Below are 14,418 nucleotides of genomic sequence, written 5' to 3' on the forward strand. Positions count from 1 at the left end.
TATGGTCTTACTTAGCTGCAGAAAGGACTCCAACTTGGACCTTGATGAATTGACTGAGTTTGTTAAAAGCTAAATTAAAGAAGCCTTTTTAAAACTGCTCCCCCAACTAAAAGATTAACAAATTCCATTTTTTTTTCACCTTAAACCTGACCCCTGAATAAAAATGTGCTTTAGGACTAGAAAGTGACAGCTGATTTAGTAATAAAGTATCTACACTCTAAAAAGTACCTGAATATAGTATTCATTGTTAATGCTAGCAGTAATAACAATTCCTACATACATATTCTAAAACACCTCTACTAAGATCTACATTTCAAGTTATTCTCATTTTATTGAGGATGTACTACAATCATAAGCCCCTTGTTGAAACCATAACTAGTGTAAATGAGAAACTAAATATGAAAACCTATTGGAGCTACAACTTTAGCTCTATAAAAAAGCAAGGAGGAAGACTTGAAGTCGACACAGAAAATTGCTTGGTTACTTTTCACAGTGTCGTTAGTGGTAAAGATGAACGAAAGATGTCTGGTAGACATCTGTGAATGGTCAACTTGAGAGCAAAGTGTTTGAAGTTAAAATGACACCATCAGCTACATAAGCTAACTAAATTGAACCTAAAATGCACCAAGAACAAGTCCTGTGGCGAAGACATATCCACTTCCTAGCTACATAAGCATTTAAAAATGAACAAAAAATCCCAGTACTGGAGTACTTCAACTCAAGAATACGTATTCATAACCTGGAAACAACCAGACACCAGACTATGTAGATGATTAAAGTACTGGCAATCTTGACTTACATGGCAAATCTAGAAAATTTGTATATTAACAGTTTCAGTGAAATATTTAAAGGGACATTTAGAAATTTGAAAGGGACATTGTTATTCAAGTTTTGGGTTTCTCACACCCCTGTCCCACATCTAGAAATACACAGTCTTGAGTACTTAAACACAAATACATCAGCACATACAGCAAATGTACTTTTGGATAGATCTCAGGTGAGAACACATTCATTTTAACTCAGAGAACAAGGTTAGGCAAGTTAGCCATCATATACTCACTGCTATAACTATCAAGGCTGTGAAATATTTTGTTGAATTTTTCTAACTCTGATTTTGTATTGCATTGATAGAATGAGCTGTATAACCCAAAAATTAAACAACAAGAGAAAAGTCTTATATCATATGAAGTCATAAAAACATTAGCATGGTAAGATCTACAAACTTCCCACTAACTGATTGCTTTGAATGGCAAATCTCTGCAGCTCCTAATACTATTTATTCAAAGGCTGTGATCCTGAAATTAAAAGTATGGCCATAGACTGCTTTCCCCAGTTAGAGATATCCCCAGTATGGTCCTCAAACACAAATATCTGGTTGTGTGTGATATTTCAATCAGTCCCAGGCAATCATCCAGCGTTAAAATCCCTGAAACTGTTCTCTTCCAGCACAGCCTCAATAAAAATAAACTGGTAAAGCCTGGCTGATAGAGCAGTGTTTGGACAATTATATTACTCTGAAGAGTAAGAAAACTCTGCAGCTAGATAATCTCAATGCCTTCAAGTTTAACATCAGTTGCCAAACACTGAACACTTTTGAAAAAATGGGCCACACATTTAGGAGTCTAAACATGGCATTAAGCACCCAACTTTAACAACCTGCTCTTCACCTAATATTCACTGGTATGTGTATCATCCAGATACACAGCCATTGAAAATGTTAAGCTCTATGAAATGGTACTAAAATTATCACATGGAAAATTTGACATTTTCCAAATGGAAGTGATTCTAAGGCAGAACAACATGACAGCAGCTTAAATTAAATATCTAAAACTAACACCTGTTGTGACATACAATCTTAAACCTCATTTTGTTTTTCATGTGATGGACTTTCTTTGAGAACTTGAGCACATTTCAAAAAGAAATCGAAAAAGAAAAATCTGCATTTGTGCAAGATACTACCTCACCATACCAATCCCCAGCTGGAGAGCTATGTTTAAACACAGAATAAGAACACTCAGCTTTCAGGACCATGAACATTACACACTGTTTGTCTGAACAAACAGGAAGGACAAATGAAGGTGAAAACCACCCAGAAACATGGTGCATTTCCTTAATTCAAAAGAGACACAGAAATTAGATTCATGTTCAGAGAATGCAGTGTTTTAACTAGAATGAAAGCAGTCAAACACGGACATATAGTATTAAACATTTTAACAGGTTTTAGTAAGATTATTTGCAAGACGGTAAGAAAAACTAAGCTTACAATCAAAACAGACTTAGCAGAAACTGCAATTCTCAAAAAAAAAGGTAAAAATTTAGAAATAGTTTATTATTTTCCTCATACATGCAGTGTAAATCAAAAAAGTGGATATACAAAAGATGATCTTTGTCCTTGGGTTTTGTCCACAGATATGCCTGTAGCATGTTTTTTGGGGAAAAGCACTTGCATAAAAGTTTAGAAATATGTTTTCAGCTTTGTACCCTATAATCGGGGCTTTTTTTTTTTCACTTTATGTCAGGGAATAAAAGAGACTATTCATATCATCTCACTTCCTGAAATGCAATGTAAGTGCCTAAAGTGGAATCCCAGGGGCTGCGTAAGGTCAGTGGTGGCAGGTATGTTCTTCTAGAGAATTAGATTACCTAAATAAGGAACCTAGATTCTATCTAAGGAGAGAGAAATAGGCCCCTCAATTAAATGCTTAACTTGTACGGTGTCAATACTTGATAATATTTCTAACCGTCCCTTTAATGATTCAAGCGCAAGGCAACAACCCTTCCCTATAAGAAGTACGTACAACAGTGGAAGCAGGATGGCTGAACTTAGACAAAATTACATCTACAGGTTTTAGGTCCATGAAAGAACTGTATCTGATGCAGTTTGTATTATCCTCAGAAAGACAGAAAAGCTTCTAACAGTGAGGCACGTAAGAAAAACTTGGCTATATGCTTAATTTGCTTACGTTTAAATCAGTGTTGCAATGATGTTTAATTATTTTTACTTAAAACCAAAACAAACTGCTGAACTTTTAAAAAATCCTCAGAGATGTCTCTTATAACTTCTGCAAGCAAAAGCAGGTTTGCTGGAACTAATGTGGCCACTGTGAACTCAACTTTATATGGGGTATGTTTCAGTTTTAACTAAGAAGTACAGAAAATCAGCTTTCATCCCTACAAGCAACACCCATAATAGTCCACTCAGTTATCAGTAATGACATTCATTGTCACTGGTATATTAGTTTAACGTCAAGAAATGTTTTTTTCATCAGAACTGATGCCAGTTCTATTCTGGGGCCCACCCAGCAATGCAAACACCAAAGAATAAATAAGTTTGATGAAAGGGCAAAGCTTCAAATTTGCATACAATTCCCCTGTGGTTTATCACATTTGCATGAGGTACACATTTTATCAGAAAATGGATGAGCAGCTGACATGCTGAATGCTATTTGGACTTTGCAAAAATATGTAGCATTTTTTAAAAAATGGTAGCTGAATGTTGAAGACTACACAAAGTCCCTGAGAGCACTGGCTTTTCTAAGCCAGTTTTTAAATTGCTAATTTTGAGCTAGCTAAAGTTTGCAAGAGAGGTGCTTTGTCCCCTCCCCTACAAAATTATTACTGTGTTAGCCCAAAGTAAAAGGTATTCTACAGAACTGGGAATGATGCAGTATGTATCCAACATGCATGCTAAGGTGTGTTTGCTCTGTGGAAGCTTGGAAGAGATAGGTAACTTCTGCATGCACGTAAATGCCTTTGTGCTAGACTTTCCAAACAGCACAAAATTGCATTTGTACTGCTGTTTTTAGTATTTTCTGAAATTGCTACTGTATCTTTAAGAATCCTCAATCTAAATACCACAGCCTTTTATGGAAGGCGACAAGCACAGTACAAATCAGCAAGATGGGTGTTTGACAGCATTGCAATTGCCAACAAGTCCTGATGAAAAGAAGCACAAGCTCTAAGCTCTATTTAACTTTTTCATTATGACTTGCAAAATGTAACAGTCACCACAAGGAATTAATCATATAACAATAGTGTACTAACTGAAAAATAAGAACATGACAGTGTAGCAAAATAATTTATGGAAACATATAGTGTTTCCACAATAGCAGTAGATAACATTGCAACCTTTCAAAGAAGTTTATTTTAACTGTGTTCTGCAACTATGACTTCATACACGTCAGCGAGATTTAAGCATAGACAGACCAAGAGCATTAATATAGCCAAACAGGTAAATTTAATTGGTGGGTCTGGTGCTCATAGGTGTAACCAACAATTAAGATGCCCAACTTCTTACTTAGACATTATGCCTTAAAAAATCCACCAACCCTTACAGAGAAACACTGAGATAAAAAGTTAAACTGAAAGGATTTCTTTCCTAGCTTATTACACACAAATTATTTAGACGATAGCCTAAATGCAGAAGATGCTTGTTTAGACATAAAAGGAGTTCATCGATAGTCAAAGACTTCTGTAGAAGCTACTGAAAGTTTGAAGTATTGGTCACATGAACTTGTAACACATACTGGATGAGCAAATACATTCACAGCCTGTGCTTAGCCATGTATGAATTCCAGTGTATATGTCACAGCAGTTTCAATGTATGATGGAATTATTTTTAAATCTTTGGGACAGATTTCAGTATTTACTTGCTACTATTTTTGCTGCCCTCCACTGCAGAGCATTATCTATCTGTAATCTGTTTTCCTTTACAGAACATAACTCCTGAAGAATACTACATTTTTCCCCCATCTTTCTACCCACACAAAAGATTATTCAACTACGATATTCCAGCTATCAAGGCTACTTAATGGAATCTATCTTGACAGTATCAGGTGCAAATGTAAATGTTTCGGCATAACTTCAGCACATCCAAAAATCAGGTAGGTGCCAAAACACTGCAAGTATCAAAGTGCACCTGGACAGAGTCAGGACATGGCCTCCTGTGCCAAATTTACTAGAAAAATTGTATGAAAACCCAGAACTCTAAAGGGAAATCTGGTCCCAAGGAGTACCTTTTGCCACTACTTCAGCTCCATAAGCATTAGATTGCCATTCATGCAAATACAGCTCAAATCTGGTCACAATTATGACAAATGAAAGGCCTCCATTAACAAGGAATGACTCAATTAATATAGCTAAGAATGAGAAAAATAACATTTTACCAAGAGATTACTGAGGGTGGAGTTAAGTGACTTACTTAGCCACGTAAGATGCCACTGGCAAAATTCAGAAGGTGAATCCAGATCTTTAGTTCTAAGACACATCCTTCCATTTAACACTTCTAAATCACAGGGCTTCCAGACAAAACAAAACATAAAAGGTGCTACAATGTGGAGGAAAAAAATCTTGCTGACACACAAACATCAGCCTAGAATACCAGTAAAAGACAAACATGTCAAAGACTTGAGAACCATCTATAAAAGTAAGAAAACCTAAGTAGAAGGACAAAGCGAACAAAAAATACCCTGAGGTTGAAAGGGATTTATAAGAATATAAGCATTACCATAGGCAGATAATACTTGCTGGATTAAACATACTATGTTTTATTACTTCAGCAGTGCCTACAGTTTGTATGTTTTTTGACAATCAATATTCTTATTCAACTGTGAGAATCATATATTGCTGAACACACTCAACACGTGGGGATTAATTGAAATTCAAGACTAAAAATAATAGAGAAACACAATTTTCAAACCAAGTATCAGGACTGCAACCACTGTTTAGTTCTCATTTAAAATGAATGACGTAAAAATGCTATGCAAGACCATGAACACACCAGGTATACCATCCTTACCTGCAAAGGAAGGAGAGTATTACTGTTGGTGTCAGTTCGGAAAACATTATCTTCAATCCACGATTTTGGTGTCAGTGATGGAGTAGAGCGAGTAAATTTAGGAGGAGCTATGACATTACCAGAAAAGGGCTTCTTCAAAGGAGAGATCTGGTTCATAGTTCCTGGAATTCCCATGGTTCCAGTTCTACGATGGTCTCTGCCATGCATTCCTCCCCAGGATATATTTCCTGTGCTCCAGCCACTGCTCTGATTGCTCCAGGGTGACTGCTTCAGAAGAGGCTAAAAAAGAAAGATTAACTTCTATTACTCTGAAAATACTTGGAATTATTTTCTACTTAAAAAAAACCAAACCCCAAAACAACCAACCACCAAGTAAGCAATGCACAGAGATTTCTATAAACCACTCTCTTCTGATAACATGTAAATTAGCTACTGAAGCAAAGGAAAACAGCTTCATTTAAAAAAAAAATCATTCCTACTCCCCCATATGTCTTCCCAAAAAACACTGCAGTACTTGTGCAGGCAATTTTGATTATCATTTTTATAATTATTATAATTTTAGCAACTGGTAGCATTTTTAAAGCTATGCAGAAGAAGAATTCCAGGGTGTAAAACCAATTTCCAAAAAAAACCCTTGAAACCCATTTTTATCATACTTGCTTCTTACTTATTACTTGCTTACTTATTACTTGCTATTGTATGATGAGATCTCGGCAAAAGCAACAGCAGAATTTCAAATATATAAATTAAAAATTATTATTAAAATAGTATTTCTATTTCGACTGAGTAGTATTATTTCACTACATTGAGTAGAAATTTAAAAATTAAAATTCAAATGGCAGATTTAATCCCCCCCACTCCAGTATTTTGAATATCATTGTCTCAGTATTACCATATAAGAGCAAAAAAAGAGCACTGACTACTGTACAGAGAATCTGTCTGAAGGAGCTACCTTAACATTTCCATTAAAATGCATTATTCTGAAGCCACTGCTCAAATGTTTCTGGAGTAATGAATGGAGTAATTTCTGGCGTAATGAATCTGTGGGATTCAGCAGGATGTACTACAGAATTTTTTTTAATGATTTCTTCTCCTATCCAGATATGGTGCACCTTACACCTACCTAAATACACTTGTAAGTGCACTACATTCTCTAATATGAACATGGAAGCAGTTTTTAGAATGACGATTTGTAAAGGATTAAGTTTTTATTCGAAAGATAAAACTTCTACTAAAAAAGTGACCTATAGTGGCTGTCATATTACCAAGAGGTGGATCCACTGAGCATGACTGACAGTGAAGAACTGTATTTATCTTTAGTAGTCTCAAATCTGACTGTTCTTGGAAACACTTTCCCTCAAACACAGAAATGGAGAGGGGGTGTGTGTGATGATTCTAAATTCAGTTCTGTGAAGTGAAAACACAGTACTTTTTATCTCTAAGCTTAGCTGCAAGCAACCCTCAACCTGCATTCTAATAACTTAAAAATTTAAAGCATGTCAATATGTTATGTATCAGGTAAAAGAGAACTTTCTGAAGACAGATAAAATTGTAACAACGCCTCCACCACCCTCACCCCCAGAAAACAAACCAAAAAACCACTAAAGCCACGCTTGGTCCAGTGATCAGGAAAACATCCTATTCTATATAATTATAGATAATTACGCTGTAAAACTTGAATACTTGCTTTGGAATTTTGGGAGAGGCAAGCACTCTATTGTGAAACAAACCTTAAGAGATAATGCCAAATGCTAACAAGCCTCTAATATTGCTAGCTATGCCGTCATGGCACTGTTTAAGTATACCCACAACTTGTAAGTGAGAGAAAATTCCTGTACACCTCACTGCTGGAGAATTGCTTGGAATTTGTTTGAAGAAGGTTATTATAAATGTTAAGGACAACTAGCTCCTAATCATAATGCATCGTAATCAGTTCTTCAACAGGCACACAATGTGAGATTCCAGTTCTGATACAACTGAATCGCCACTGATTAAATCTGACTGGATTTAATACTAGAATGAAAAAAAAAAAAAGTAAGAGGAGGCCTATGTAACTTCAGCCTTTTATAAATAAGCAAATTATTGAGTAAAACGGGCTTGTAATATAACAGCTGGTAATATTAACACGGATTTTCTTCTCACTTATTTCTTATAATATTCTGTTCCAGGAAGAAACGTAAACTTCCATTTTAACACGGGATTGTTAAACCCTTTGATTAAAATCGGATTAAAATCTGTTACAGAACTTGAAACACTGCGCTGTCCTCAGATACACATTCAAGCAACGTCAGTCAAAAGCCCTGAAAAGGCAGCACGGTGTCAACTTTCTCATGTGACCCCCCTCTCGGCGACCCGTGCCCGTCGGACCGAGCCCGCCCGGGGGCCGGCCCGCGGCTGGGCCAGGGGCTGCCCGGGGGGGCGGCGCTGGCCGGAGCTGTCAGACTCATTGTTCCGGGGACACTGCGCCCGCCGCGGGCGACTCGGGGTACAGGGGGGGCGTTTTCACGGCGGAACTCCCAGACACCAACAGGAACGGTTGAGCTCTTCTTTTTTAAGGGCAAACCCTATTTTCTCGTCCCGAGTAAAACCCCGGCGTCTCTCAGGAGGCGACGCCGCACCAAGGAGGGCAGGAAGAGCCACCCCGGCACCTGCCACCCGGAACGGGCGGCGAGAGTGGCCGGGAGTGGGGCGGCTGCTGTCCACAGACCCCTCCGGCCCGACCCCTCCGGCCGCCCGGCGCCGCACCGGGCGGGGGGCGCAGGTGCCCTCCCTCCCGCCGGGCCGGCCCCGCCCTGCCGCGGTCCCGCCGGGCTGTCACCGCCGCGCAGCCTCGCCCGGCGCCGGCTACAGCGAAGCTGCCCGGCTCCAGCGGCCGGCCAACCGAGGACAGCGGAGCCTCCGTCCCTTCCCCGCGTCCCCCTTCCCCGCCCCGGGGCTCCCCGCCGCGGCCGCCGCCCGGTACCTGGTGGTGGTTGTAGGAGTTTCTCTGCTGCAGGAAGGCGGCGGCGGCGGCCGCCGCCTGGTGTTGGTGCTGGAGCTGGGGGCTCACAGGGGATCTCCGGTTCTGCTGTTGCTGCTGCTGCTGCTGCTGAGGTAAATTCATCTGCGGCGGCGGCGGGGGGGCGGCGGCCGAGAAGGGGCTGCTGAAGGGCCCGGCGCAGGGGTTGTGAGGAGACACCGGCGAGAAGCTCTGGAAGAAAGCGGGGTTGATCGATGACGGGATCCCCGGGTAGAAGCTGGTCTCGGACTCCGGGCTCGGGGGTGGCATCGCGCTGATTTGCCCGCCGCCGCCGCTGGAGACCGGAGGCTGCTGCGTCTGCTGCGGAGGCGGCGACGAGGTCTGCACCGACCAGGGGGTGCCGAAGCCGGGCAGCGGCGGAGGAGGAGGGGAAGCCGCCGAGGAGGAGCCGCCCCCGCTCTGGTGATGGGGGCTGGGGATCTCCGGGCTCTGCAGGCTGCTGAAGCCAGAGCCGAGCCCGCCGGGCAGGAGGTTCCCGGGGCTGCCCAGTAAGTGGCTGTTCGGGGGGGACTCCATGGGGGGCAGCTTGGCTCTCGCCTGCAGATGAGGAGACGAAGGCGGATTCACGCAGGAGGCGGCGGCCACCCCCACATTGGGGTCCGCGGACGCCGATCCCCCCGGGCAGGAAGGGGCGAGCCGCTCCAAACCCCCCCTGTCCGCGCCGCCCTGGTGCTCGGCGGGGCCGACGGGCCGGTGCTGCGAGTGATCCCCCGTCCGCGGCGGCTCCGGGGGCTGAGCGCTGAGGAGCTGGAGCTGCTGCTGTTGCCTGTGCTCCTGCTGCTGGTACTTGTCAGTGGGGTGGCTGAACTGCTGCTGCTGCTGCTGAGGGGGGTGGTGATGATAGTCTGGGGGGTGGTGGTTATTCAGGGGGTGGCTGCTGCCGAGCTGGGCTGGGCTGCTGAGCTGCTGCTTAAACTCTTTCCTCTTCTGGCTCAGCTGAGGAGGCGGCGGCTGTGGTTGCTGCGCTTGCTGCTTGTTTAAATCCTGGTGGGGGCTGAGACAGGGTTTAAAGTCAGAGGAGGGGTGGCCGAGAGGGGGGTGTCCCGACGCGAGGCTGCTGCCCAGCCTCTCGCTGCCTGGCTGCTGCTGCTGTGTCACCCCCAGGAGCAGCTCATCCTGCATGTTTTGATGATGCGCAGCAGCGACCGCTGAGGGGAAACAGGGAGGGCAGCGGCGTCCCGGCTGCCGGACGAACCGGCTACAGCGGGCGGCAAGGGGCAGGAGGAATGAGGCGAGGCGGCGGCGGCCGCTCCGGGGAGGGGAAGGACCCGGCGGTGGGCAGGGGCTGAGGTGGCCGTCGGCGGGAGCTCCCCTGACACCGGCTCGGCGCAGAGGTGAACCCCCACCTCAGCACACTAAAGAGACAAAGATAATTAATAATCTTTGTGGCGAAGTGTTGGGGGGCGGGGGGAGAGTTTAAATACCCGCCTATCGCAAACCACTATGTAAGTCCCAAAATAGCTTATTTATAGAATAAAGCTCTCTTCTTTCCCATCAACGCCACTGTACTGCTTTAAAAATATCGCAGCTTGTTGATACAAGCCCATTTTTATCGGAGATTTGTTTTTCCTTTTCGTTTACTGGCACCCCCAGTAAGGCGGCCCTTCCCGCCTGCAGTCGCACCCACAGGGATCCACTAGATCAGGAATTCGCCCGGACAGGTCACTGCCCCCGGACAGAAACTCCTCCGTCCGACCCCCCCAGCCGCCACACCGCAACGCAGGGGGACAGCGGGGCATTCCCGGGCCTGGCACTGGCGGGGAGGGAAGGAGGGGAGGCCGCCGGTACCTCCACAGGGCAGGCGACCCGGTGTCCTCAGCGAGGCTCCTGCCGCCCCCCGGCCGCCCCCGCCCCGCTGCCGGCTCGGAGCCGCCGCGGCGCCCTTAAGAGCGCCGGAACATCCGTCACACTGACGTCGCAGGCACCGCCCCAGCCCGGCGGACCCCGGTAATGAGCCTGTGGGCCTGCCCCGCCATGAATAATACATCAGGCCGGGAGCCCGCCCCCCTGGGCCCACGAGCCGGGTGGGTGCTACCACTTCAGCCAGAGGGAGGTGCCAGCCCTGTGGACCGCTTGGGCAAGGAAGGTTCTCATTGGGCTTTGACGACCTTTCTATCATCAAGCGAGAAACACCTGAAATAAAGATTTTATTTCGGCTGCGGCTGCGATCGGCTTTTATCCCAACAGACTGGGCAGGAACAGCCGTGACGCCGCTTTCCCCTGCCGCCTGTGATCCCGTCAAGCGCTCACTCGGGGCGGGGGAGAGGGCGGTCGCCCCGCCCCTTCGCCTCGCGCGCCTCTCATTTGCATTGACGCACGACCGCGAGCCACAGGCGGGGCGGGGCAGGGGGTGGAGCGCGAGCGCGGCGGCACGAGACGGGCCGGGTGTCAAGGCCCCGCCCAGCTCCGCTCCAGCCCCGCCCCCCGACGCGGGTGCGGCGTGCGCCGTGTGCCCGTGGCCCCTGTGGGGTCGGGGTGCGGGGCTGTCCCTGTCCCTGTCCCTGCCCTTGCCTCTGCTCCTGCCCCTGTCCCTGTGCCGTGCGGCACTGCAGCGTCCAGAGCTCCCGCGGAAACATGCACTTGTCACCCCTTCCTCGCCACACACACGGGCCCTGCCAGCCAACCTTGTTTGTTGGGCACCTCAGAGATCCTCGGGAGCTCGGGCGGACCCCGTGCTGAGGCGTGGTGGCACGGGGTGGTGGCTTCTGAAGTACTCCGGTTTTACCCTTTCCGTACAGTGGAAGCACAGTTCTTGGCAGCTGTTCAATGCAAACAAATTAACACTTTGGCTCGTACAGATGCAACGTTGATGTCAGTGTATATGTCCCTGAAAAGACTAGAGCCAGCAGCCTCTCTTCGTGCTCTGGGAAGGCTGTAGCTCAGCAGTGAGAGAATTCATACAGGGCTGTTGAATGTGTGAGTACTTGGGGAAAGTGTCATTATCTGCTTGACCTATTGAACTTTTCTCTAGGCATCTGTCCATGCCCACTATCAGTGACTGGGTAGCTTCATTCCTCCTGTGCCATGGACCTTTGGTCTGACCCAGTGTAACAATTGTTTTTTCTTAAATGTGTGTATATTTTCTATATGCGTATAAAACATAGAGGGGAAAAAATTGTTTTAGCATTTCCAGTCATCTCTGATATGGTTGTGAACCTGTGTGGATATATATTGGAGAATCCGTGCTATCTTGCAGGGTCAATATGCAAATACATTTGCAGCATTGAAGAATAATTGATACGTGTTTATCTTTGCTGTATTATGGTATAGCATTCCAGAATTACTTGTTGTATTGGCATTTGTTTCAAGAATTTGGCTGTCTTACGAGGGCTAAAAAATCCAGAGTGCAGACCAAGGCCTTATGGATGGTCGCATGCTGAGTAAACGTTGCAGGCTGAGAACTGGCTCCTCTCTGAAGAGTGAATTGCTTCACAGCGCAGTTCTCGTAAACACTAGTTTGGTGAGCTGCAGAACTGGTAGCATCTGGCTTCCCTTTGTATTCCTGTCATACACCTGACATTGAGTTGTGTGCAAGCCTGAACAGAAGTTGTCCTCTACCTGGGGCATTCTCAGGCAATGTCTAACAACAGTGGAAGCAGTGCTGCACTGCACTCTCCTATAACCAGCTCCTATTTCTGCAAAGTGTGTAGGAACTCATTCAACTGAGGGTTTTTTTTGTAAGCAGTCAGCTTTCCTGTCCTTCACCTTTAAATCAAGCCTGAATTCTAGCAATTCTTCCTTCAAAACAGCTGTCTTGGCATATGCAAGTATTTTTTAAATTGATTGAAAGACAAGAGTGCTCACATCCTTCACGACAGCTTATCTCTGGCATGGTAGCCACTCACCCCAGTTGCGTGTGTTTGTTAAGTCAACTTTCACGAAGTGAAGATCATCTATTTTTAACCATGTAAAAAGTAAGTGTCCACTCTGCATTAGCTGCCTAATGTTCCACAAACACAAGGCAGGTGCTATCAAAGGATGATTCATCCCACAGCAAAGGTACTTTTAGAGAGAGAAACCTGATCTCTCTCTCTCTCTGTTGATTACAAGGAAAGTTTTGGCTGTCTTGCTGCAGAATCTGGTAGGTCTTTGGTGGTCCCTGGTCTTGTGGCACGCACTACTTGACTCTAATACAAGCAAGAGCACTTTTTCCCGATCAAACCAAGCATCCTGCAGGCTCTTGTGCCTCAGATACAAAACCCCTTGTTGTGTGCTGAGGCCTCAAGTTCTGGCTTCTCCTCTGCCAAGTCATCTCTTATCTGGCACCTTGGTGCCATCAAGAAGTGCTGAGGCCTGTCCTTGGCAGTTTGTTTTCTCTCTCCAGTCTCCAGTTTCTTGATTTTGGACAATTTGGCCTTTACACCATCTTCCATTAATGTTTTTCTCTCCCTTGTAATCTCTTGATTCTTTCCTGCTTTCTTTTATCTTAGCTTTTCTAGAGAAGGCTTGAGAGCCTTTTTGGAATTGGACTAGTTGGAAGGTAATATTATCTGAGAATAAATGCCTAAACAAATGTGTAAGAACAAGCTAAGTGTGTGTTATGCTTCCTTCAGGTACCTCACCTCTTTGCAACACAGGAACTCCCAAAATTTGCCTTTCCAGACCTCAGGGTTACTGAGAGTCTTGGACTACATCTTCCCTGATGGCTACTGAAGCGAGACTGCCTGAAGAGGGGAGCATGCTGGCAGAGCCATGCCTCACCTGACTTGAAGAAGCAAGAGAGTCATGAGCTGGAAAGAGTTCCTTAGACTAGACAAATGCCAAGCCATATGCAATATCACTATACATAAGATGTAAATTGAAAAAAACAGATGTTGCAAAGCAAGCTGTCAGTATGGTAGAACCAAATATACATAAGTTATTGTTTTTGCAGCCATTTATCAACCTGCTTCTGTATATTCATCCCAAGAAATGTGCCAGACATTGACTTCACCTGGGAAACCTGTGGTAGAGCTGGGGCTGACAGCTCTCCTGGATTTGTTGGTGCCTGAAAGACACTGATCATATTATCTGGTGTTCTGCATCATGCAGTGGGTGTTAAATTTTGTGTGATGAGTTTAACCAGCAATGCTACAGAATGGGAAGTATAAGGGCAAATCACATTAACCTATGTAAAATAACTATAACTGTATAAAGACAAAATAAACTGTAAGGGTTACAGAGCAGCTCCTCTGGCTGCCATTTGGGTGACATGAAAGAGATCATCAAGGTAGTGGTTTTGCCCCTGAGCGGTTATCATCTGTTCTAGAAATTGCCATGCACAGCTTAAGTTCTTTCCTTTTATAAACCCAGGAGAATTGCATCTTCTATTGACTAGTGTTAGGAGTAGGACATTATTATATGAGAAAGGATTTTGGCTCACTGTTCTTTTTTTTTGGTTGAACAATAAAGCCTTTAGCAGTTATAAGAACTGAATGGGATTGTACTGAGATGCTGTGCACTTCAGAGTGGTCTGTGGGTTTAGCTCCTTTAAAAAGGTCTGTCTTCTTTTTTGGGGTAGGATTCATACTTTGTAATGCTCGGCTGTAACTTAACAAGTGTTACAGTTTTTGTGAACACACCATAAGTCATGAATATGGTACGTAGACTTGATATGTACACA

At 44.8% G+C, this 14,418-nt stretch overlaps 1 protein-coding gene across 4 annotated transcripts in view; it reads right to left on the reverse strand.

The window, feature by feature from the left end:
- Positions 1-10,695, reverse strand: part of CPEB2 (cytoplasmic polyadenylation element binding protein 2) — a 51,332-nt gene extending 40,637 nt beyond the window's left edge. For 2 of the 4 annotated variants that reach the window (XM_041402888.1, XM_041402886.1), the window contains exons 1-2: positions 8,760-10,591; positions 5,798-6,076 (exon numbers count right to left, since the gene is read on the reverse strand). In XM_041402888.1, the coding sequence (XP_041258822.1) occupies positions 5,798-6,076; positions 8,760-9,938 (1,458 nt within the window). In that variant the 5' untranslated portion in view covers positions 9,939-10,591. The other 2 variants (XM_041402889.1, XM_041402887.1) reach the window with 2 other exon arrangements.
- Between the last annotated feature and the right edge of the window lie 3,723 nt (positions 10,696-14,418).

Source organism: Onychostruthus taczanowskii, unplaced genomic scaffold (assembly GCF_017590055.1).
Source record: "Onychostruthus taczanowskii isolate IOZ18803 unplaced genomic scaffold, ASM1759005v1 scaffold2, whole genome shotgun sequence".
In the NCBI taxonomy this organism is placed as follows: domain Eukaryota; kingdom Metazoa; phylum Chordata; class Aves; order Passeriformes; family Passeridae; genus Onychostruthus; species Onychostruthus taczanowskii.